The 25,577-nt window shown below is 37.1% G+C and overlaps 2 protein-coding genes across 3 annotated transcripts; one reads left to right on the top strand and one right to left on the bottom strand.

The window, feature by feature from the left end:
* Positions 1-3,070: 3,070 nt before the first annotated feature.
* LOC112002083 (transcription initiation factor IIE subunit beta) lies at positions 3,071-9,734 on the bottom strand. 2 transcript variants are annotated; one of them, XM_065774913.1, is made up of 5 exons: positions 9,515-9,734; positions 7,265-7,549; positions 6,502-6,633; positions 6,269-6,385; positions 3,071-3,597 (listed from the first exon to the last, which is right to left on the bottom strand). In XM_065774913.1, the coding sequence occupies exons 2-5, from the start codon at positions 7,520-7,522 to the stop codon at positions 3,250-3,252; spliced, it is 855 nt and encodes a 284-aa protein (XP_065630985.1). In that variant the 5' UTR covers positions 7,523-7,549; positions 9,515-9,734; the 3' UTR covers positions 3,071-3,249. The 2 variants fall into 2 exon arrangements, with proteins under 2 accessions (XP_065630985.1, XP_065630984.1); XM_065774912.1 differs by having other exon boundaries at positions 7,265-7,522; positions 9,515-9,733.
* A 6,598-nt stretch (positions 9,735-16,332) lies between these two features.
* On the top strand, positions 16,333-19,513 carry LOC112002043 (salutaridine reductase). The gene is made up of 5 exons (XM_024034213.2): positions 16,333-16,487; positions 16,608-16,851; positions 17,507-17,584; positions 17,758-17,940; positions 19,010-19,513. The coding sequence occupies exons 1-5, from the start codon at positions 16,453-16,455 to the stop codon at positions 19,388-19,390; spliced, it is 921 nt and encodes a 306-aa protein (XP_023889981.1). The 5' UTR covers positions 16,333-16,452; the 3' UTR covers positions 19,391-19,513.
* The last annotated feature ends 6,064 nt before the right edge of the window (positions 19,514-25,577 follow it).

Raw genomic sequence — 25,577 nt, 5'->3', positions numbered from 1 at the left:
TATTACCTGGGCAATGCTGAAGAGGCCCGTCTCTCCCATCGCCTCCGTCGAGTGATTCCCAAGATCCTCGTAGTCGTCGGTAGTGATGATCGACGACATCCTTTCCAAGGCATACTTGGAATCCTCAAGGAGCAAGACGGGTGGTTTCTTCTGCTCACCTGGCTGACCCGTCATCAGCCCCTTGCCTTTGCCGTGCTTGGCCGGAGGTGCTGACTTACTCCCCTCGGCCATCAAGCCGAGGACCGGGTCCAAAGGGACCTTGGGCTGCTTAGGCGGACGGTCGCTCTTCACGGGCAGCTTCCGTTTAAGAGAGGGCTTACTAGAGCCCGTCCCCATGGGGTCCGTCCCGACTTGCTTGTTCTTCGCGGCTTGAAGTCTTATGGCCGCTCGTCTTTTGGCATCCTCCATCTCTGAAAAAGGATGATGGATTATGGAGCAATAGTAATGATACAAAAAAAAAAAAAAAAGTGAAAAGGGCATGAGGTGGACGGACTTATGCAGACGGGTCGTTTTCTCGTACTTTAAGGCCGCCGGGGTGGGCTCGGGACCGTCGCAATACCAATGGATAGTATTGAGGTTGACGAGCTTGGCCCACGTCCTCTCCTCTGGTGTTGTCTTGGAAAAAATTTTCTCATGGAAACTGAATTCCTCAAGTGTAACTTGGGGACGCCGTCGAACTGCAAAATATAAGACGGAGGTTAGAAACATTACAAGTTACATAAATGAACGGAGTAGTTTATGACGGACCATACCAGATGAGTTTAAAATGCCCCAAACTGTGTCGACGGGCATAAAGTCCGTCTCCCCTGGATGACTCATCCAGTCGTCTCCTTCCATAAAGAAGTAACGACTCTTCCAATCCCTATTTGAGTCCGGGGTCTCATAAATGACTTTCAGAACGGGACTCCTAGGGACGAAGCTGTACATGCCCCTTGACTTATCTATTTCGTCTGGACGGTAGCAATGGAGGAACTCTCTTATTGTAAGCCTCCTTGCTCCGTCCGACATCGCTCCGTACAGGACCTCCATGGCGATAAAGACTCTCCAGGCGTTGGGGGACACCTGGCTGACGGATATGCCTGGGTAGCTTAAGAGTTCGCGGTGTAGTGAACTCAATGGGAACCTCAACCCAGCCTTTAGCACTTGCTCGTACACGCCCACTCCGTCCACTCCTTCGTAATAACATTTTTCTGACATATAAGGAAGACGGAGTGGGATATGGTCAGGAATTTGGTAGCGGTCCCTTATTGTATTGAAGTGACCCTCCTTGATGGTCGACGTAAAAGCATGGACCGTCCACTCTGGGGGCAAGATGAACTCCCTAAGTCCATCAACCCCCACAACGGACCTCACTATTTGTTCTTCGTCATCTGAAACCTCCTGGACTTCAATCATCTCCAGGCCCTCATGTGTTGAGGACGAGGAAGATGACGACGGACTACTCTCGCTCGAGACATCGTGATCTTTGGGACCTGACGGGTATATCCCCTCGTAGTCCGCCCCGTCGGGAACGACCGACTGGTTACTTGACGCACTAGACATGGCCTACATGTAATTACAAAACCTAAGACTCTGACGGGGTTGGAGATAACGACAGACGCATTAAGTACAAATAAAAGAAAAAAGAAAGGACGAATATAAAAATAACTCACCAGAAGCTTGTAGTAGGATGCGACGAGCGACGGATGCTTGAGTGAACGAATTATGCTTTAACAGACGTGACGGACTCGCTCTGACAAATCTCTTCCAGCAGCAAGTGGAGAAATGAGAGGCGGAGGACTAATATTTATACTGGGAGTGCACGGAAGACGAAGCGACGCCTCGTTCCAAGACAACAGCCACTGACAGATTGACATTTGGCACAACGCATTAATGCGTCAGCTTCTGATTCAGCAATGTACGGATGAAAATTTAGAGATAGGCGTACCGAGTTTTAGATCCGTCACCCCATGGGTCCGTTCATAATTGCTGACGGACCCATCGGGTGAGGGGGCAACTGAAAGGGGAAAAATATCTCTTAAGCCCGAATAAACGGATCCATCATTTGCACGGGCCCCCGGTGGACGGACCTGATGTGAACGGGCCGGATATGGACGGGGTGAAGAATGGTGGGCTAGTTGTCCATGGGCCTGCTGAGCCCCTAATGAGGGATATTTTGACCCATTCTCATAAGAGCCCAAATAGAGTCCTTGCGCTAGTAGGACTCCGGAAATCTTATATACTTGATAAAAATCTTCCGCATAAGGAGAGACTTATTCATCACGTTTAGGATTCTACAAGAAGAGTCCTATAAGGAAAAGACTTCCGCGCCAAGGAAGGGATGTCAACCTCAAGCCACTATAAAAGCCCCAATACCCTCACAAGCCAAGGTACGCATAATTAACCGTCTCTAGCACTCTAGAGTTGTGAGCATACTTTCTGACTTAACCTTCGGAGGGTGTTTGGCCGGCACCACACCGGTGTCCTTCGATAGGTTTTCTCTTTTGTTTCGTGCAGGTTAGTATACGAGGCGAGAGGAACATCGTGCGATCCATTGGTGAATTTTCTTGATTCATTAGTAGCTTTAAGATTTTAGAATGTTTTTGGATAATGTTTACGTGGATCAATATTGAGCTGAGGCACTTTCTGTTACTCTTGACTACTGAGGCCCTTCAGCCTAGAGTCAGAGTGAATCTAGAGCATTCAAATATAGGCTAGCCATTTGCAACTTATTATACCCAAAATCATCCCAAACAACACAAGGATAGGTTCAAGCTTCATTCTTAAAACTTCAAACCAATCATAATCTCCTCTCGGCAAGTCTAGTGAGTAATATTAATACCGCACCGTTTTATTTTATTTTTATTCATTTTCACTGCCACATGTCTGTCTAATGCATTAATGAGACGTGTCAATTCTTTGGAATTAATCTTCCACAGGAATCATAAAATAAAACCACTAATTTAATGGATTTTTTTTTTGGTTGCAAATTTAGCCTCTTTCTTTCTTTCTTTTTTTAATTATTAGATATCAAGTAATGGTACAAGGGATTCAGCAATATGAAAAAACAAAAATACTACAAGAACAGATATAAAACAGAAATGAACTGTTATGCGCAAATCTGGCAAGAGCCATCAATATGGATTTAAGCTGCTAGAACACTTCCAATCTACATAAACCCAATGCTACTAGCATTAGAGCATGTTGTATCTTGCCCTACAATTGACCTTCAACCCACAGCTCAATAAAGGGTCATCCTAAGTCCTAACATCAAGATTTATTTTCAGTAAGGTTCCGGAAAAGCTCTGGAAGATGGGCATTGGTCAGCTTTGTCCTCTTTGTGATCTCGTGCTTCTTCTTCTTTGGCTTGGGCTTGGAGGACATGCCTTGAACCTCTGACCTGGCTCTCCTCTGAGCAGTGTTGGTGGCGGGCTTCATCCCATTCTTCTGGAGATCCCTTTCAATGTCAATCATATCACGAGGCAATTCAATCCCCCGAAACAGCAGTTTGAGGTCATCATCCACCTTGATGGGTACCCTGGGGTCATTTGGGTAGGCAATGTCTTCCTGTGAATCAAAGTTTGATAGCAGCCAAATCTGACCTGCAGCTTTCAATGCCTGAAGAAAAATGAATTCATAAAATTTTATGGCAATAGAAACAGGCAATTGATTTAATTGGGCCGCAGCTTTCAAAGTCAGAAGAAGAATGAAGTCATACGATTTGTTTGGCAAGAGGGACAGGTAATTGCTGATCTCACAGCAGACAATGACACATTACTACCACTCAACTTTTTGTTGGAAAACAAAGATGGTCATAAACTTCATTTTTTTAAGGTAAAAGAAAATCATTACAGAGGTAAGATTTTCCACAAAGCTAAAACAAAGACCAAGCAGGCAATGAGCAAGCAAGAGAGAGAAAGCCTATAAAGAAAAGGAAAAACAAAGTCACAGAATAAAGGGGCAAACAAACACGAAAACACAACCATTGAGTAATCAAACCATTCCTTGTATACACCTCCAAAGCCACCACTCCTGCTTTTGGAAAGAAAAACTTTTGAGAAAACTGACAGAGGTAAGATTTTCCACAAAGCTAAAACAAAGACCAAGCAGGCAATGAGCAAGCAAGAGAGAGAAAGCCTATAAAGAAAAGGAAAATCAAAGTCACAGAATAAAGGGGCAAACAAACACGAAAACACAACCATTGAGTAATCAAACCATTCCTTGTATACACCTCCAAAGCCACCACTCCTGCTTTTGCAAAGAAAAACTTTTGAGAAAACTGACCTAAGCATCCAAATCCAGAAAACATACATATGCTTCAATGGCTTCTTTCAAACACAACAAATTTCTGCCTAAAAATTCAAGGTCAACTTTACCACATCCGACTATATTGCACATGTGTATCCTATTAAATTATGACCATTCAAACACCTTTTTTTATTGGTAAATTACACATGCACTAGATGTTTTTTGTACTCACAAGTTACGACCTCACCCTCCACCTTACTCTTACAATAGGAGGTGCCATTTAAACCAAAACTCACCAGTCCTATAGCTTTTTGTTTTATTTTATTGAGAAAAAGAGTTCCCTTCATTTTTTTTTTTTTGATGGCGTGGAACCTCACCAAGGCAAGGCCCTTTGGACCCATCCCTGAGGATTGAACCATAGATACATAATTCCACCTGCCAAAACCATGTATCAAGTAATCCAGGGGCACTCCTTGTGAGGATTCAAACCTAGGATGTTTGGGTTTAAAGCTCATCCCAATCCTCTAACCACTAGTCTACACCTTGACGGTTATTGAGCAATAGAGCTCCTTGTTCCAACTTATTAGCCATTCTAACACCAAAGGTCAAAGGGAAGGGTCTCAATCACTACTTCGGGCCTTTTTCAAATCCCAGAAATACGCAAAATTACCAGTCACCTTTGAACAATATTAGGTGAGTCGAACACACAGAATCAAAACAATAAAATTCAAAGGTTTGTTTAGTGGCCTTCAATGCAACATGAAACATTTTACTAGGGGCCACAATGAGGGATAGTTATGCAGAAAAAATTCTCAAAAAGATTGAGAATCAACAAGTACAGGGGGAAAAGGCTTAGGAATCAACACCAAGCAAAAAAAGAACAAAACCTAAGAATCAACTCTGAGCCTTTGAAAAATTCTAATAGGAAATTTTACTATTGAAGCAAACTATAAACAATATTGAGCTCTAGGTTCTTTAAATAGAGTTCCAAACTTATTATTTGAATAAGGTAAGGGATCAATTCTAATTAATGATACTAATTCTACGAACTTAGTAAGAAAATAAATTAAATCCCTAAACCAAGTATTAAAAGGATATAATATTCAAGCAAGTATGGATCAATCTTCTGTAGCTCATCTTGAGTGATTCAAATATAATTGAAATCAACTCATCCTAACCACACCCCCCCCCCCCCCCCCCCTCCTCTTCCAAATGAACTAAGTATTTAACTCCTCCATCCCTAGTGGAAACAATCTCCTCATCTAAAATAGCACCAATATGTTCCTTACTTGCAGGTGGTAGAATTAGCGGTGTGGGATTTGGTTTAAGGATGTCAATGGGGGCATAGGAATGCTCATCAGCAGAGATATCAAGGATAAATGTTGGATAATTACAAGCAACCACATCCTCTATACGAAAAGTAGTTAATGCCATAATCAAGTGGAAGGTCAATGACATATGCATAGGCTTGCAATTTCACATACTCATAGATGATTACACAAGAAGACGTCCAATCAGTGACCCTTATGGAAGAAATATGCTACCACTTGGGCCTAAGGCCTAATCAATTAATTTTTACAATTAATTCTATTTACTTATTTAATTAGTTAAACATATTTTCCTTTACCTACTAAGTTTAGGGGATTTAATTCCTTTTTTCACTAGATTCATAGAATTAATGTCATTGGTTATAATTGTTTCCTTTCCTTACTATGATAATAAGTTCGAAACTCTATTTCAAGAACCTGGAGGTCAGTATTATGGTTTGCTACAATGCTTCAGTACTAAAATTTCCTAATGGAATTTTTCCAAAACTGATTCTAGGTAACCCTCGGCGTTAATTCCTAGGTTTTGTTCTTTCTCTTGATTGGTATTGATTCCAAGCAAACCTAAGTGTTGATTCCTTTGTATATTTTTTGTTTTTTCTTGTTCTTGTCGATTCTCAACCCCTTTGATGAATTTCTTGTCCTCTTATCAAGACATGAATACCATAATATAAAAGTTGATCTAACAAGATGAGACATCCACATATTGCATTTACCTGCAAGTCTTCCATCACAGTTGGATAAGCGTCCTTAAGATCAATGACAGCAATGCCCTCTGGAAATTTCCTTACTAAGTAAAGAAGCTGACTCTTGTCCTTCAAATCATGCTTGGACTGCACATATAAGTCAAAAAGTCATTTACCATGAAAGAGTTATAAAGGAAATGACTAAGTGCAAATAAAATGCTATGAGCCCGTGAAGATCTGCAGCTAAACAAGTTTAAACTTACCTTGTAAGAGAAACGTTTTCCATCATAGTGGACTTTCAGGTTATTCCTCAAACTATCAAATACAGCTTTGTTGGAATTGATATCAACATAAACGGCATCATTTATTTGTTCAGGTGTATAGGCTAGCCTTGTCTGCAAACATAGAGAGCATTCAACTGGTGGTTAGTAGCATTCATCTGGTCCTGCCAGGCTACTGTATGTCAGTAAATCACATTGACCTCTAAAATTGTCACAAAAGACAAGAACGGAGACGGGTTATATACTCAATTATTACAGTAAACTAAAACACAACTACAAATTTCCCACAAGCATCTATAATTTATACTTACCTTCAATTGGAAGTACATCTGTTAATTAAGTAGTATCAGTTTTCCAGTAAAATCAATGCCATACAAACAAGGTTTAAATTTCAACAATTAATTGAGAAAAAGTAGGCCATTTTAGTGAAGGTGCATAGTGATATGATACCTCTTTTAAAAAGATTAGTAGAATCACAGATAATAACACAATTCTAAACTCAACCATCTTGCTCTTTTCCAAATTAACTTTAACCTGATGACTGCACAAAATAAGACATTAAAATCTGAATTTTCTCCAACTCAGGTCCCTGGTTGACGAAGTAATTGAGATATTGGCATAAAGAGAATTACGAATAAATATCATTCATGAGGAGCATTCAGCATTGTAAATATGACCACAAAACAAATACTTGCATCAGGAAACATATATGTATATATAAAGGATAGGATAATCAAGTACAAACCTCCAGCAGGAGATCTATAACACGCTTGATTTGGGCTCCTACGGGGGCTTTCCGGATACTGTTGATATGTTGAAGTCTCTCTGTATCATTTGAAAATTTGACAGCAGGAGCGGGGGCTCTTGCACTGACTGACGGTGCTGCTGGTGCTGGTGTAAATTTATGACTTGTCACCTTATTAGATGCAGCAATGCTTGTGAGGGTTGACTGGCACTTCTCTTGCTGCTTCTTGAATCTATCTAATTTCTCTTGTAATGCCATCTAGAAATAAAATTATTTTCTTTAAGGCTGCTCAAACCCACCAATAAAAGGTAAAAATATGATAAAGAAGTGCTTTAAAGTGCAAGATTGTGATATTGGTCAGAGTTTAAATTAACTGACTAAATCACCACAATGACTTTGAAACTTAAATCAAGTCATAACATGAAAAATGCAGGAAGAATAAACAGCTAGAAATCAAGACATAGCTAAAAGTTACGAAGAAGGCTTCATACTACAATATCATGCAAGCACAAGTCTACTAGCAACACAAGCAATTCCAAAAATTCCAATTTCTTCTTAACAGAACACTAATGGAAGTGATGAGGCCATTCACGGACAATATTTTTAGAACTTTTAATCACAGACCCACAGTTGAATCAACATGTCTCGCTGGAAACCTAACTATGAATGACAAAAAACTTCAATAGTCTCCCTACATTAAACCTCTGATCTTTTTTTGTCATTCATAGATAATGCAATAACAATTTTTTTCATCTGATCTTCTAACAGCTTAATGCAATAACAAGTGCAACAATTTCACTACCAAGTGCAATATTCGAAGAATAAAGGACAAATAAGAAATTGAGTTTCCAACGACCATGCTACACAACAATTAGAGATAAAAAAACTAATTGTTGTTCTAGTATTTGATCAATTAGGCTCTAGTATTTGATCAATGATAAGGATAAAATCAACATTTTTCCAATGATTCCTCTCTAAAGTTGAAAATTTAAAAGCTAAATTTCTTCTCTTTGATTAACATTTTCTAAACATATGCTTAAACCATAACAAACCTTTTCTGAGCTCCCAAATGGAAGAATCAAAATTGAGTATTGGGAAATCAAAATCTATTTTCCAAAGACAAATATGAGACAATAAATCAACAAAAAAATTCATATGCATACACAAAATGCCAATAACTAAAACCCTAGTTTGGGAAATCAAAATTCACTCTCCAACCAAGAAATAACTAGCAGAAGCCCCTAAATGGTTCATTTATAGGCATGACTACAAAAAAATTTCTTGCAGAATTAGTGCCAGAAAATCTCTGGCAAGAACTAAATCACAGAAATGAGAATAAAAGCTATTATGTTGATAGGAACACCTAAGCTCTTATGTTGTATTTGATGGCAACCAATTTGCACTAGTTATAAAGTATGAAAGGGATAAGACATATATGGAGGAAAGTTGTCTGCTTTTTTCAGGATCCTCATTCCTTGTATGACAATTGACAAGCATATTATGGCGGAATAAGCACATATGCATAATATCCCGTTTTATATGATAAAGAAAAGGAAGATAAAGCAAGGCTATATTTGAAATCCTCTCTCTCCACATTTGAAAGGACTCGATGGATTTTGCCAGTGGTTTCCTAGTTCCTACTATCCCAAACAACATACTTAGCCCTTATAAAGTGTTTTCTTCGAATTAATAAACAAACCTCATGTCAACATAGAAATGTCCCTGGCTAGAGTCACCAATGATGGAAGTTAAAAGAGAACAAAAATATACTAATCAGGTAGCATTAACCCCAAGGGGTAGCGCAATCGGACATAAACCATGCCGCATGAAACGGAGATCACTAGTTCGAATCTAACCTTCCTCCTCTGCTTAGGGCCAAAACTTACTTATATAGTTATATTATAAGGTAGCATTATTGAGCTGACCCAAATCTCTCTCTCTCTCTCTCTCTCTCTCGCTCTCTCACAAACTGAAGAAGTTGCTGTTTTTGCTTATAATTTCAGTTTTGACTTGGTAACAATGTTGTAGAACGAATATTGATTGCAATTTCACATTATGAAAATTAAAAAAAATTAACTGCAGGTCCTAATTGGGTGTACAAACACTGATCACATTGCAACAACAAAAAGGCAAATGAATCCCAAGAAACTATGCAAATCAAAGCATCAAAAGAGATAATAAGAAAAATATTTCGACAGAATTCGTGAAAAATGAAATTAACAAAAAAGAAAAGAAAAATTGCAAGAATACCTTTTAGGTTTGAGTGCCGGTGTTGGGCCTTGTGACGCCGCCGGAGAATGGAGGCAGAAGCAGGTCACGGTGTGAGGGAGAAGGGCGAGAGAGAGAGAATTTCGAATTTTGGGTAAAGGCAAAGCTGAAGAGAACACAGAAAGGAGGGCTGTCCGATCCGCAGTTCAACGAGTTTCACAGGTCGGTCCGCAAAACTTTTATTATTGGGACACAAAAACAAAATTTTACTTTACATAGGCCAAAATACTTTTATTTATTTATTTTATTTTTAATGACATTCACCAAAATATATTGGCCAAGTTTTATTTATTTATTTATTTATATAAACATATCCATTACGTGGTCTCAAATGAAACATGTCAGGTATGAGACCTCATTTGGAATGTAAAAAATCTAGTATAATGCCTTTATTTTAAAACTCGATTTTGTTATAAGACTTTATTAAAAATTTTGTCATTATTTTGTAAAAAATCTAGTATAATATCATTATTTTGAAACTATTAAGCACCATGTCCCTGTTTTGAAACTCAATTTTAAAAAAATCGAGTTATATGTGGAATTCAACATTAGCAATGTCGAGTTTTATGTATATTTTGCCACTTAATTTTAAAATATATATATATATATATTTAAGTGAAACTCAACTTTGCTAAAGTCAAGTTTCAATTAAAAATTTACATATGAAGACCACAAAATTGGGTGCTCTCAAAAAAGAGATTTTGGTGCTTTTAAGAGCACTTTTCTTTTTAGCAAACTGACGTGAAATCGGCACTTATTTTTTTGTAAAGAAAAAATAAATACAAATTACGTGATCAAAATATTTTGAATGTCATTAATTGAATAAAGACAAGTACAATTTTGATAAACTAAACCGGCTTTGGGTCCTAGTTACAATCTATGTAAAAGAATACAAAATTTTGGTCCTAGTTACAATATACTAAAATTAAAAAGACAAAACACTAATCTACCTATCCAAAAATCCTAAGCTTGTGAGCTAGGTTACGAAATTGGAAGGTATTAAGCACCCATTCTGCCCAAACAAAGTCTGGTCATGTAGACTCTAATGACCAACATACCCTTTTTTGCATGATGTTAAATGATATGTTGAACACACATGAAAAACACTTGACAAAAAATAATTTAAATAAATTTACCTTATGGATGTGTCCTCTTTTTCAAGAAAATTTAGATCTATTTTGTGAATTAAAAAAAAAAAAGAATTTGTAAAGAAAATCGTATTTGTTTTTATGTAAAAGAAAGAATAAGATTTTTGTTAAAAAGTACCAGAATTGTTTTGTGAATAATAAAAAAAAAATGATTTTTTGTTTGTGAAAAACCAAATTTGTTGTTGGAAGCAAATAAAAAGGACTTTTGAAGAAGGATTCACATTCATGAGACAAATTTATTATGCATGCATCACATAAAAATAAAATAAAAAATAAAAAATAAAACTTTAACCTAAATTCAATCCCTTATTTTGAATTTCAAAATCTGCAATTTTATGACAAAGAAAACTTAAAAAAAAAAAAAAAACAAAACAAAAGATCAGTATTTAATGAAAATACAAATTAGTTTTTACTTTTTATAAAAGAATTTTGTAAGCCATTGCAGATTTTGAAACTTAAGAAAAAGAATTACAATAAACAATCACCTAAGCATATATTAAAGAAAATTCTAGCAATGTATTTGAGCATGGTATCCATAACAAGAACAGAACATAATAAAAATATGCTAAACATATTCATGCATCGATCAAACAATAACCAAAATTAATGGAAGAAGAAAAGAAAGAAGAAAAACAAAATACCTCTTGCATGAGCATGCTCTTCTAACAAAAGAATATTTTAGGATTCAAAGAAATTTGTATATCTTTTTGAAGCCTAAAATATTTTACTTACAAAAAAGAAGTTCCTAGAGCAAAAGCCTCCAAAACATCTTTAACATAAGAGGAATTAAAAAGTCAAAAGAGAAGAGCCCTAGAAAGAGGGGTTTAGAAAGAGTTGCTGAATTTTGAGAGACATCCCCTATTTATAGAGGTTGGAATGCCCAAAAAATAAGCAAAAAACATATAGGGAAAATCCTAAAAAAAATGAGATTTGGATAAGAGTAAGCTGATTTTTTAGATCAAAACAGGTTTCAGTGTTTTGATCATATCATTTTGATCAAAATTAGGATTAAGCTGAAATTTTGACATCTGAAGGGAAATTTCTCTACAACTTTTCCAGAAATAGCCTAGTCAGAATTTTGAGTTCTACTCTGCCAAAAGTGCCTTGGAACGTGTATCTAAAATATGCTACTTGATTAGCACGTTTTTGAAGTGTTTTCCAACTCTAAAACTGTATTTGGACGAATTTAAGAGTTATTTTCATGATAAACCTCATTCCAAAGTAATAATTAGGATTTTTTCAATAATTATTTTGAATATAATTATCCTAAAAGCCTAATTATCTACAATCTTTAAATATTATCAGCTTATTTGTTTTAATCCTATGCAACAAATCTCACTTTAAGAAAAATACTCCACCAATCACATAAATTCATTTAATTAATTTTAATCACTAACCAATAAAAACTAATTTCAATTAATCACATGTGATCGACTTCACCCCATACAATGCATGCAGACCGTGAAAACTTAATCTCATGATACCTTTCAATTTGATAGTCCGATTTGGGAATCGGATATATCGTCACGATCATTAGATTCTCAAGATCATTTTAATGATATGCAATGAGTGAATTAATGCATATAATGCAACTATGATTTTTTCGGCATATGAATGGTCATTCTAGCCATTTTCCAAGATTAAATTATGGATGCAAAATTGAGTGTTTACATCAAGTTTTATACAAAACTCAATTTTGTTAAAATCGAGTTTCAAAAATAAGGACACATTGCTTAATATAATTTCAAAACATGGACATTGTGCTAGATTTTTTTTAAAATAAAGACAAAAGCCCATTTTCCCCCGAGTTCCAATACAAAGAACTCAAATTCTACTTAGAACTTAATATATACATATATATATATATACACACACACACCAACTCAGTTTTTACTCATTTTTTGAACATGAGTCTCCAAGACTTTTAGTTTGAGGCTATATAAATACGTTTGTAAAAATTAATAGAATAATGGGCAAAAGAGGTTAGCCAAAAGCATGCAAACTTTAATATTTAAAATTTAATTGGTAAAGGCGAGTTTGCACACTTTAACTATGAGATTGGCTTCAAATTAAAAAACCAGCTTATTTTATTATTCAGCCTATATTTACTACTATTCATGGGTTTTACTGCACTTTTTGGTATTATCCATGAGTTCTACTGTACTATTTCAGCTAATTTTTATCTTTATTTACAGTATTTTCAGCAAAAAGTTTTCAGTTCCAGCAAAATAAACGGATCCCAAACAGACTCTAAGTCCTAAATTCTAATGATGTTATTGGTATAAGCAATGCTTCCAATGTTCACTTTTAGTATTTAAAATTTAAAAATGATTCTTATTTAATTGTTTTTCAATCCTCTTAATTTTGTGAGTTCTAGTTAGCTCAACTCATCTACATAAAAATTTAATTGATATCTTAATCTAATAATAAAAATAAATCATCATAGAACAATATCATAAGTTAAAATTCTATCATATCCAATTTAATAACCTTATTGTTTTTAGTAGTGAGACTAAGAAAACTAAAAATTATTATTATTATTATTATTATTAGTAGTAGTAGTAGCAGCAGCAGCATCCTGTTAGAGATAGATTCATTTTAATTTATTACATAACCTTTATAAACTATATGATATCAATCACAAAAAAAAAAAAAAAAAAAAAAAAAATTAAGAATAATGCTAAGGATATTGTAAGGTGGTGGGCCTGGATCGAGATATTGGGCTGCTTCCTGCCATGCTAGGCCTGAGTTGTTTTTGAGTAAAGGAGTCGGGACTGGCCCAATTAGAGTACACCTTGGCCCGGCTTGTGCGCAAATCACACAACGTCTGCCAAAATCTGTTTATAAGCTCACAGCAGGCAGAGTCATTGTTTAGAGGTTATGGCAGACAGATATGGATAATATATATATATATATATATATAAATAAAAGTGCAGTCACTATTTTTGCCACAATAAGTACAGTAAAATGACTTAAAAGGCCGCACGTTCAAAGAATAAAACTTAAACAGAGGAGTAGAACGGGATTAGTAGAATCAAAGGAATGGGTCTGCCACAACAAGTATTACCGCAGGGCTCTAACCAGAGAAGAGAAAACTGCTCCCTCAACGCAAGTAACTTCAGAGGAGAAATTAATTGCTTTGAGAGGCCAGCTCCAAATGGTGTGTGCCCGAGTATAAATCGTTTTTTTTTTCTCCAATGGAGAGCAAGGCTATTGAGGGAGAGAGGGGGTTAACCCATTTGGGTGCATGCCTGCCATAAAACACTTTGTTTTTTTTTTTTCTTCATTCTTTATTCTTTTGTTTTATCTTTTCTCTCTGTTTTTTTTTTTTTTTTTTGGCCTATTCTTTTCTAAATCTTCCCTCCTCCCTCTTGTACATAGCCGCAGGTCCCTTATATAGAGCCCATTGTGACTGATTTTACTCTTCTAGCCCCTTAATGGCCCTTGTTTGATATGAGAATCTTTTGCCGACCACTTATCGAGTCAATGGTTTTGACTACCACCATTGACTTGTGGCTTTCAGACAACGAAAGTTCCTTTTCTACTCATCCAGTGTGTATCCTCTCCCTCTCGGTCTCTCATGACATGCATCTAGTGGTTCTTACTCACCTTTGTCTCTTTTGGATGGCATGTCGTCCCAGCAGGACTGTGCCCACTGAAAGAACCTGGGCAAGAAACACAAGAATGGGTTTTCACTCCTCTCCCCACCGCCAGACCGTGCCCTCACCCATGACCTCACCCTTTCCTATAGTGGCTGGATATAGGTTGGTGATACTTGGGTCATACGCATGCTTTATCTTCTTGATATTTTATATGTTTGCCGAGATCTGAGAATGGGTGCACATATCTTGTTGTGCGCTTTTTGGCCTTTCCTGGTGTGGATTGCATCTCCGGCAGGCCAACGTTTATGACTTGTCCTTTTCTTTAGAGGGTGGGCCTTGTTGGATCATTGGGCCTGCTCTTNGTGCTTTTCTTCTTAGTAACCCAGTATACTTACTGAGCCTCTTCCTTCTTACGGGCTCTAATGTCCCTTTTTTCTTGTGGGCATTCTTGACCCATTTTTTTTCAGTTCTATTTCACCCATGGGCTTTTGCTAACTCATTTTGGGCTTCCTCAGCCCAATTATTCTATACTTCGTCCTTTGGGCTCATGGGTTCTCCATTAACCTCTTACTCTCTTTGTTTTCATTGCATTGGGCCTACTGTGGCCCATTCTTACTTTCTTCATACTTCCCATGGGTTTGTTTCTTTTCTCTTTCTAGGCTTATTTAAGCCCGTTTGCTTCTTCTGGACCCATCTCATGGACCCGTGAGCCATTCATTTCTGTCATGAATTCTGTTTGCTGTTTCTTTTGGTCTGCCCATGTTGTTGGGCCTTTTGTCTTGTTGGGCTTTGTCAAAAAATGAGCCTCAACAGATATATACTATAAATTGTGTTACATATAATAGATCCTTTCAAACTAATAACCCTCTCACCAAAAAAAAAAAAAAAAAAAAAAAAATGGCACCAATCACATATACTTATTGCAATTTTTTTTTACCAATCACAAAAAATAAAATGGCACCAATCATATATACTTATCGCATTAGTTTGTAAGTTTTTTGTGAAAACAATGGAAAAATTACATTTTATCTCCTAAACTATACATTATTTTACATTTACCTCCATAAGTTATTAGAATGCACATTTTATCCCCTAAACTGTACCCATTTTTACATTTACCTATCTAAACTATGTCACATTTTACACCTACCTCCCTAAACTTTGAGAATATACACTTATTTCACTAAACAATTACTCATATGACAAGGTGCAAAGTATTACACGAGCAATAGTTTAGTGGATGTGTATTTGTATAGTTTAGGTGGGTAAATGTAGAAGGGGGTATATAGTTTAGGAAGGTGAAGTGTAATTTCACCAAAAAAATTTGTAGTAGCTTTAACATTTTTCAAAAAATTAAAAAAAAATTTAGACATTCATTTAGGAAAATTGAAATTCTATACAAATTCATATGGTAATGTCAATGAATATGATTGGCAGATTACAAAAACCTAATAAATGAATGTTTGAATAATTTTTTTTTTGTAATTGACTACACTTCAATTTGTAGGTTTTATATAGTAAAATTTGAAGTATTCATAAAATTTGTAGTACAATATAGTAATATAGTAACCTTGTTGTTTGTTTTTACTAATTCGATAGTTGGGAGAATCAGGATTTAAATCCTGAATATCTTCTTTAAAATACCAAAAAGTGTCAACCAATTGAACTATCAAGTTTTTAGATATTTACATATTTAAGAAATTTTTATTGTTAAGCACTATCTTTGTTCTTTATAGTTTTTCTTCCGTTCTTGTCTGTTAGCCATTTTGCAATCTTTATTTTCAAAAAAAAAAAAAAAAGAAAAAAAGAAAAAAAAAGAACCATATATGATACATTTGAGACTAAAGTTTAATGTTGTTCCAATCGGGAGAAGCAAAAAGATGTCTTAGTAAATATTAATTCAATGTCTAGAACAGTTAAATATTATATATATATATATATTTTGAGAATCAGTTAAATATTATATAGATGATAATAGATGTCATGGCGTGCGCGTTGAATAGATTAGATGGAAAAAACGTCATGGCTTACGTATGCCAACGTTTAGCAAGACTGAGAAAGATGCAATTCAATGAGCCAAATTATGAATACCAATTAGCTTAACATTTTTTACACCAACTTCAAACCACAAATTTAATTAAGGGATCTGCATACTCTACGCTCATAAGAAATGGCTGAAACAACCAAGAACCCTGAAACGAAGAGGTAATTTGATCTTTAATTATAATGTTTTTAGTTGAACATAAGCCTGAGATCCTAATGACATCCCTGATACTCATTATTCTTTCCTTGTTTCTTTTGCATTTATTTCAAACTTTTTCCCAGGGTTGCAGTTGTAACAGGAGCCAACAAAGGAATAGGATTTGAGATATCTAAACAGCTAGCTTCAAATGGGGTCAAGGTAATATTAACTGCTAGAGATGTGAAGAGGGGCACTGAAGCTGTTGAAATACTCAAGGCTGCTGGATACTCCGATTTGACTTTTCATCAACTTGATGTCTCGGACCCAGTTAGCATTTCTTCTTTCGTGAATTTCATCAAAACCGAATTTGGGAAGCTTGACATATTGGTACCTAATTCAACTCTCTAGCCCTCTTCTGAATGGACTCGATATATACTACTACTTGCATGTGATTGTGAAGATTGTGTTTAATTGCTTCTTCATCTATTACAACCATTTCCCTAGAGTAATTTGGATTACCAAAATTTTGATTTTAGCAAAGATAATACATTAGTAGGGTGCTTTGATTATGATATATTACTGATTGTTCTAAAATTTATCATTGTATTGTAGTAGGAAATTTTAGTTGAATTATCTTTGTCTCTACATTACCTCTTATTTTTTAAGAAAATATATAAAAAAAAAAAAAAAAATTCTCACATAAGGCAGCTTGAGCCCTCATGTGAAAGGGGTAGTATTAGATTAAATGATTAAATTAATAATTTCTTAACAATTTAAACTTTTGAGATAAACAATAATTTATGAGATTCTAATAAAATACTATATCATTTTGACTAGTAGATGGGGATATACAACAATATTTATATGAATATGTCTAATAGCTGGGCTAGACTCCTTTTTTAATCAGCTTGTAGCTATGAAAAAGACAAATATGGATGAATTATTTTTCTATATAGAGTTTTAAATAAAGAAAAACCTACCAGTCACTAGCTTGGCGAAATTGAAACCCAATTTAACTAGATGAAGTTTTGTTCTTATGCAGGTAAATAACGCAGCGGTTAATGGATTAACCACAGTTGGCACAGTGGATCCAAAAGACTTAAAATTTGGCCCTGATGATGTGAGTCTCTCTGTGTAATATAATCTTTTCAGTATTTCAAAATTGAGGGGACATAGTCCAGAATTTAGTAGCAAGGACAGGATGAATAATTAAAAGTGGAAAAAAGAAGAAGTAATTAAATAATTTAATTTAGATATGTATGAAAGATCCTTTACCACTGTATGCGATAATAGGTTTCAGGTCCAAATGCCGGAGCCTTTAAGAAATTTGTACAGCAAACTTATGAATCTGCGGTGAACTCTTTCAAAACAAATTATTATGGGATCAAGCATTTGAGCAAAGAACTTATTCCACTTCTTCAGCTATCAAAATCAGCAAGAATAGTAAACATCTCCTCCAACTTGGGACAGCTTAAGGTAACATATTATTAATCCAAAGAATCTAGTTACCTCTAGTTATATATGTCATAGTAGATGCAACCACTGAAGAAAGAGAATGTATCTTATGTATTGGGTATATACATCACATCCCTTACATGGTTGATAGAATTATTATTTGACAATTAAATAGTAATACTAGCTAGGAATATTACAATTTTATTATTTAAATTTTGCAAACTGAAATGTCACATTTTAAATACAAAATAAAAGGATAATCAAAAAAATTTATTTACGATATTGTTGATGTTTCACCATTCACATTGATTATAATGTTAGATTATAAATATTTTGAAGTAAAACTGGTTATAGATTTAGTATTTTGAGTCATGATTATCAAACATTCACTAGTGTACATAATTTGTACACATTGTCATGTTCACATTTTATTAAGAATATTTGTACAAAAATTGTGGAAATCATTCATAAAATTCTAGATATGATATGAAAGGAGTACACATTAATGAGTGTGTAAATATATTTTCTCTTCGCATTGTTTCAAGTCAAAAAACTTGAGGAAAATTACACCAACTATACTTCTTTTTACAATTACTCTCCTAAACTATTTTAATTCTCATTTACACTTTCTCCTAAACTATGAGAATGCACACTTATCCCTCTAAACTATTGTCTATGTAACACTTTGCACCCCAATCCATAGGTAATTGTTTAGGGAAGTAAGTGTATATTTTCATAGATGATGGGGTAAGTGTAAAATGAGATATAGTTTAGGAGTAAGAGTAAATGACGTATAATTTAAGGGGATAGAGTGTGTATTCTTATAGTTTAAGGGGTAAGTGTAAATGAGGATATATTTTAAGGGAGTAGATGTAAAATGAGATATAATTTATTATGGGTAAACAGTAAATTCTCCAATAACTTTAAAACTTTATGGTTAGTCCTTGATAATTAGATGATATAAACTGAACGTGGCATGTTTTGATTTGTACTTTGAAACTGTATTTGACATGCATTAAACGAATGGTGCTAGAATTTTCTGGACCAAGATTTTTTTTTAAAAAATTGAAACTTTGTGTTTGTATTTCAGCTGATTTCAAATGAGAACGCAAAGAAGAAGCTAGGAGATATAGATGGTCTCACAGAAGAGAAAGTGGATGAGGTGGTTGAAGAGTTCTTAGAAGATGTGAAGGAGAATTTGATAGAAGATAAAGGTTGGCCTAGTAATAATTTTTCAGCGTATTCTGTCACCAAGACAGTTCTGAATGCATACACAAGGGTTTTAGCGAAGAAGTATCCCACAATTGCCATTAACGCAGTCAGTCCTCGATTTACCAAAACAGATTTGAATTACAACGCTGGGGTCTCGACTACTGAAGAAGCTGCAAAAGGCCCTGTGATGTTGGCTCTGATGCTTGATTCTAAGCCTTCTGGACTTTTCTTTGATAAGACAGAAGTGTCAACGTTTTGACTGCAAAATATTGTGTAATGGTTATAGCAGCAATAGAATAACATGTTACGTGTGGGGTTATATGTACGAACTAGTTTCTCTTGCATTGGGGTTTCTTTTAATAAAATAAAATTTTGATGAATAGTGCACAATGACAATTTTCGTGGAGTTAAGTCTTGCCAGGGAAAAATAGGTGAAACTATTGGAGTCAAACAGTATAGTTACTACCATTTGTACCTTTTTTTTTTTTTTTTTTTGAATAAATACTTTATTATTCAACCCAAAACAAGAGAAATACAAAAAGGTTTGGGCCTGAATCTATTTCTATATAAAGTTTTCATTACAGATAAAGCTAGAATAGAGATGAGAACTAGCCTAGACTAAGTTACAAAAGTAGCCCATTGGGTAAGAAGATGAGTGGAGACATTGCTCTCTTTATTTACGAAAGAGGAAAAAAAAACATTTACAAAAGATTTAGCTAAATACAAAATATCATCAAGTATGGATTTGATACTCCACTGAGGGACAAAATCTACATTCTTCAAAGGATCAATAACATTTACAGTATCACCTTCTAATATTATATTTCTATAACCTTCCATAGCAACACACGTGATAGCACACCAAGCTGCTTTGGCTTCCCCTAGCAAAGAATTTCCTGGATCCAATTGTTTTGCCAATGCCAATAGAAGCTTTCCTGAATCATCTCCACCCACTACTGCAATAAAAAATTTTTCTTTCCTTATTGTTGCATCAAAGTTTAATTTTATCTAGTTGTTTGGAGGGGGTTGCTAAATTTTAATTTTTGGTGGTCTACTTGGTAATTCACTCCAAGCTTGTTTATGCTCCTCGAAGATACGCCTTATTTGTCTAGCAAGCTCAATTGGTTTGCTTTTAGATCCCTCCACCTTAACTTTGTTCCCAAAAAACCATATTTGTACCTAAAGTGTAATTTAATATCTTTAATGATAAAAAATCATAATTATTGAGGTGATTGTAGGGACCAGGTTTGAACACTTCTAGTATAGTTGAGAGAGTGAGCCCAAACCCAGCTAGCCCTGCAATGAATTTATAGAGAACGGGATCAAGAACTAGGCCCTAGTGAGGGATGCAACGGCCATGTGTGGTTGCTCGCGGATTTAAACGGCATGAACGTGGATTAAAATGAACAATGATGCTTCTCGGCCCTTCTCTCGGGAGTTTGCAGTTCTTATTACTTCTTTTGTGATTGGTTACAAGGTATTCTGGGAGAATTCAGGTTGCTACAGTGCTCTTTCCTCCAGTTTCCCCCCCCCCCCCACTTTCAAGAGGGATTCCTTCCATTATATACTCCTCTCTCAATTGATCCTAGCCCTACACTTGTTGAGCAACCAGGCCACTACTTGAGTGCCTGTCCCATCAGCTGCCTTCCCATTCCTCCTGTGGGTTGCAGCAACCAAGGTAGCACTGTTCTAGAGTCCCCTCCTCATTAATGCGGCCAGGACGTTAGTTGTGGGTATTTAATGTGGAGGTGACAGTTCATCCTGGAATTGCTCCTCCACCATGCTTCCATTGCTGATGCGTGGTACTTGCTCTTTTCTCTTTGGATATTCAGGAAGACTCCCTTTGATGGTGTGTTGCCTGTTCGCTTTATGGTCTCGGCTGTTCGAGGACAGAGTCATCCTCGGCGTTGTTTCTTGGGCACCTGGGCTTCTTACATTCATCCTTGGACCCTAGATACATCCTCGGCGTGGGCCTTCGGGCTTGGTTTGAAGTGGGCCAGGGCTGTTTGACTCCCTGGCCCCACAATAGCCCCTCAAAATCTTGTTGTCTGCATCCTTGGGCAGAGAGGAGGATTTTGACATCCTCGGACCTATTCCGTGTCCAGTCGAGTCTTGTCCTCCGTCAGTGTTGGGGTCTTTTCATCCGCCCAAGGCACGTTGTTGACGCTTCGAGGCGCGCAACGTGTCCTTCATTAAATTAAGACGGCTCTGTGCTCCCCACATTCAATGAGATGATGCCAATCTAACGGTGGGGACTCGCCTCGCATCTATGGGCGGGAAAACCCGCACGGCTCCTCCATTTGGGGTATAAATACCCACTCAAACTGCTTTTTCCCCTTTTTCATTCCCAATCAAGAGTTCTTGCGCGTATATCCTGGGTCCAGCCAAATTTTGCACTTACATCTCCAGTACAAAAAGCTTGTCCGAGGAGCTTCTCCTCATTTCTGTAAGTTACTCTATCCCTCTCTGAGCTTTCTTCCTCTCTACTCCTCCTTCTCTTTTATCTGCTCTTTCTTAGTTCTCTTAGGCGTCACTTGGGATGGGTAGATTTAAGAAGTATGTTTACACTGAGGAGGCGATGGAGAAATTCATCGCTGACTATAAGATACCTAATAACGTGGGCTTGAGGTATTGTGAGGAAGGGGAGTGGCTCCTTCGGAGGAAGGAGGGCGAGGTGGTGATTCCCATCGTCGCCTTCCTCAAAGGTGGCATGAGAATCTTCATAGGGCCGGTGATGAGGGGCTACCTTACGTACTTCCGGCTAGCCCCCACCCAGTGGGCCACCAACATTTTCAGAATTCTGGGTTGTGTGGATGCCCTGAATGAGAAAATGGGGCTAAGGTTGACCCATCACGACGTAAACTGGTATTACAACCTTCAGCACCTAAAGGGCAAATCGTACTACATGAAGACAAGGGACGATAGGGTCCGGCTTATCTAGTGTCTCCTTGAGTCCAGCAAGGGGTTGAACAAGGATTTTCTCATCATGTCCGGAGAGTGGCACGATGACCTTCACTGCCCAACGACGGAGGGGACACCAGGTGGGGCAATGGGAATAGGAGGGGGTTCAAGTTTTTTATTTTATTATTTAATTTAATTTATTATTTTATTTATTTTATTATTTTTTTTTACTGTTGATGCAATTTGCTTCATTTGGTTACTAACATGAATGTGTCTTCTTTCTGCAGACCCGCACGCCTACGAGCGTCACTTCAGCCTGATCAACAGAGAGGATTTGCAGAAAGTGCTAAGGGCAGCAGTTTTCGAGAATTAAGCCGACTATCAAGTTAGAGCCGCTCACAAAATCTTGGGGTACACCCCGATTCAAAAATCGTTTGCGGCTCCGAAGCATGTGATCAGGATAAAAGACCCTCGGCTGCCGAAGATCATTGTAACCGAGCACAGGTTCCTGTTCCCTGAGGAGCCCTCCACTTCAGAAGGCGTCACATCAGTAGGCCCCTCTTCCTCCCATAGATTTGCGGAGGCCACAGAAGAAAACCTAGAGAGGGAAGAGGAAGTCGCTGATTTTGGCCTTGCCGAGGACGAGTTTGATGTATTTGGTCAAGTCCACCAGTCCGAGGACCCTTCTAGAGACTTGGGTGACCCTCGTCTGACCGAAGCGAACTTCCTCTCATCAGAAACCTCTCCTTGGCCTGAGATGGGTTACAAGAGGAAACCACAATCCAATCTATATGACTTGATCGAAGGCCAACTGGGGAAGCCCCAGCCGAAGCTTCCTCCTCCTCCTCCTTCTCCTCCCAAGGCTCAGCCTGCCCAGACCAGGTCAGCCTCTGCCCAATCCAGGCTTCCTCCTCTTCCACCTCAAATGAGTCTGCCGTCCAGGCCCGAGCCCACTGGTCCTAAGCAGAAAAAGGAGAAGGGCAAAAGGCTTATTGGGGACAAGTCTAGGTCCACGCAGGAGGGGGACGACACCCGGCGGCCTTCAAAACAGCTAAAGATAGGCTCCCAAGACCAGGATAGACAGGTCAATGCCCAGCCCGAGGCTCAGGCCTAGCTTCCCGCCCCAATGCTCCATGGGGAGCCTATGAGGGACGACTCCTCCTTCAGGGATTTTAGAGAGGGTGAATGTGCGCATGTGGCCGACGCGCTAGAAAGGTGCCTGTTACTTCCTGCGGACATGGCCGAGTTGGAGACTTTGAGAAGCAAGCAGGTCTTCCTCAGCCTTAAGCGATATTTATGAAGGTAAGACCCTCAACACTTGTGATTTTTTTTACCTCAGTTTTTATTCCTTTTTATGAGCTTGGATTATTATGAATTCGTTCTGATTGGCAGGCCGTCCAAGCTACCTTTAGGTTAGAGGAGGCAGTCAAAGACCAAGGAAAGGCCCTGGATGCAGAGCGTGAGAAACGCATAGAGGCCGCTCGGATCCTCAAGATCTCCGAGGCTGACCTTGCCACAGCTTGGGAGGAGCTAAAGGCAATGACCAGGGCTCGGGACAGTGCAGTGTCAGGCTTCGCTGGTGCCTAGAAGCAGGCCCAAGATCAGACGAGACGTCTGGGTGAGGTAGAGGAGCAACTGAAGATCGCAAAAGAGTTGGTTACTAACCTGACAAGTAAGTTAGCTGCTGCTGAGGGGGCTAGAAATGCGACTGAATGGGCCAAAAACGAAGCTCTGAGGGCTAAGGCTGAGGCAGACTTCGGTAGGGATGAGGCCNATATGTACTTTTTTTACCATTAGATCTTTTCTATGTTTGATTCTTTAAAAAAGAAGAAGATATTTTCTCATTAAATGTATTGTAAATAAATATAAGTTTAAACAATCATAAAAATTTTTAGACGATTTTATCTTATATAAATAAATAATTAAAAATAAATAAAGAGATAGTATTATTTAATTAACGAGATAAACAATAATTCATCAAAAGATAAAAGTGAGAGGGAGGAAGATTATCATGATAAGTAATACTATAAGATTATCACAACCAAAAAAAAAAAAAAAGTACAAACCGTATAATACATCGTACGTTTTATAAAATAACATAGAGTAAATTGTAAAGTACACTCCTGAAGTTTGGAATTGTTTGAATTTTACACCCTAATATTTGAAAAAATAGATTTTACACCCTAAAATTTAGTTCCGTTAGCAAAACCTCACCCTCAATTTGTTTTAGCTGTTAAGTGACAAGGTGGAGTGCTGATGTGTATTGTTTTTGCCAAATCAACCTCCCAAAACGCGAATTTTTTTTTCTAAATAACAATAAATATTAAAAAATTTAGTTAGTTGTCACGTTACAAAAGAATTTTGAAAACTAGCATCTCGAGTGTCTAAAACTCGAGTTCCAAGATAAAAATCAAGTTTTTGAGGCTTGACTTGTAAAAAAAATCCAAGTGAAAATCGAGTTTTAAAAACTCGAGTTTGGAAAACACCGCTATAGGGCTTAAAAACGTCATTATAGGGCTTAAAAAAAATAGAGTTATAAACGCTACTATAAAGCTTTAAAACGTCAGTATAGGGCATAAAAACGCCACTATAGGGCTCCCTGAACCTCGTATTGAACATTTCTGAAAAATTTTTGCAGGAAAACGCCGCTATAGGGATTTAAAACGTCACTATAAGACTTAAAAACGCCACTATAGGGGCGATAAAACTAAAAAAATTTTTGCATGGAACTCGAGTTTCTAAAACTCGAGATTTATGTAAATCGATCTCGGTTTTCTAAAACTCGAGATGTCTCCTTTCCCTTATAGTTTCAAGCATTGCCTAACTAACTATATACAAATCATTTCCACCGTTATTCTGCACATTCCACTCCCCCCCTCCCCCAATAACGCCTTTGCCCAAACTTAAAACACAAAACCATCTGCAACACGACCTATTACCAGAAATCAAAAACTCATTCCAAAATAACTTCCATGGTAGATCCTTGTGGCATAAAGAAAAAAAAAATCATTTCCTTTTAATTTGATCTCCAAATAAATTCAAAACGACATCATTACTGATCTGGCTTCACTCAATAGGGCATCCCATGATTATACAACTCAATGGAAGCAAAGACACAGAGACACTCTTTAAAATTCGTGTCTAATAAAATTTCATCCATCTTAGTGGAGCAGACTGCCATTGACAAGATACAAATGACTCGTGGCATAAGTAGAGGAGATGTCACCGCATGGGGAAACATGATTGAGGCTATCAGTGCTAACTTGCTTAAAACTCAAACAAATTGCAACGACCAAAAATCAAAAACCTATTCCAAATAAACCTGCTGAAACCCAAACCTCTTTGTTTCGTCACCCACAAAACCTTTCCATCTTGTTCGTTCCAGGTTGCCGACAACGGTGAGAGATCTGCTTCAGCTCGATGGCGGTGGCTCGACGGTGACAAAAACCCACCAATAATCCCAGTAACAAAAAAAAACCCCAACAAATCCAAATCCAACAATGGCAAGAAAAAAGCACAAGAGAAAGAAAGTGAAGAGAAACTCG

Source organism: Quercus suber, unplaced genomic scaffold, assembly GCF_002906115.3.
Source record: "Quercus suber isolate HL8 unplaced genomic scaffold, Cork oak 2.0 scaffold_101, whole genome shotgun sequence".
NCBI lineage: Eukaryota > Viridiplantae > Streptophyta > Magnoliopsida > Fagales > Fagaceae > Quercus > Quercus suber.
Note: the sequence above shows the minus strand (reverse complement) of the source record. Positions and strands in the feature narration are given on the sequence as shown.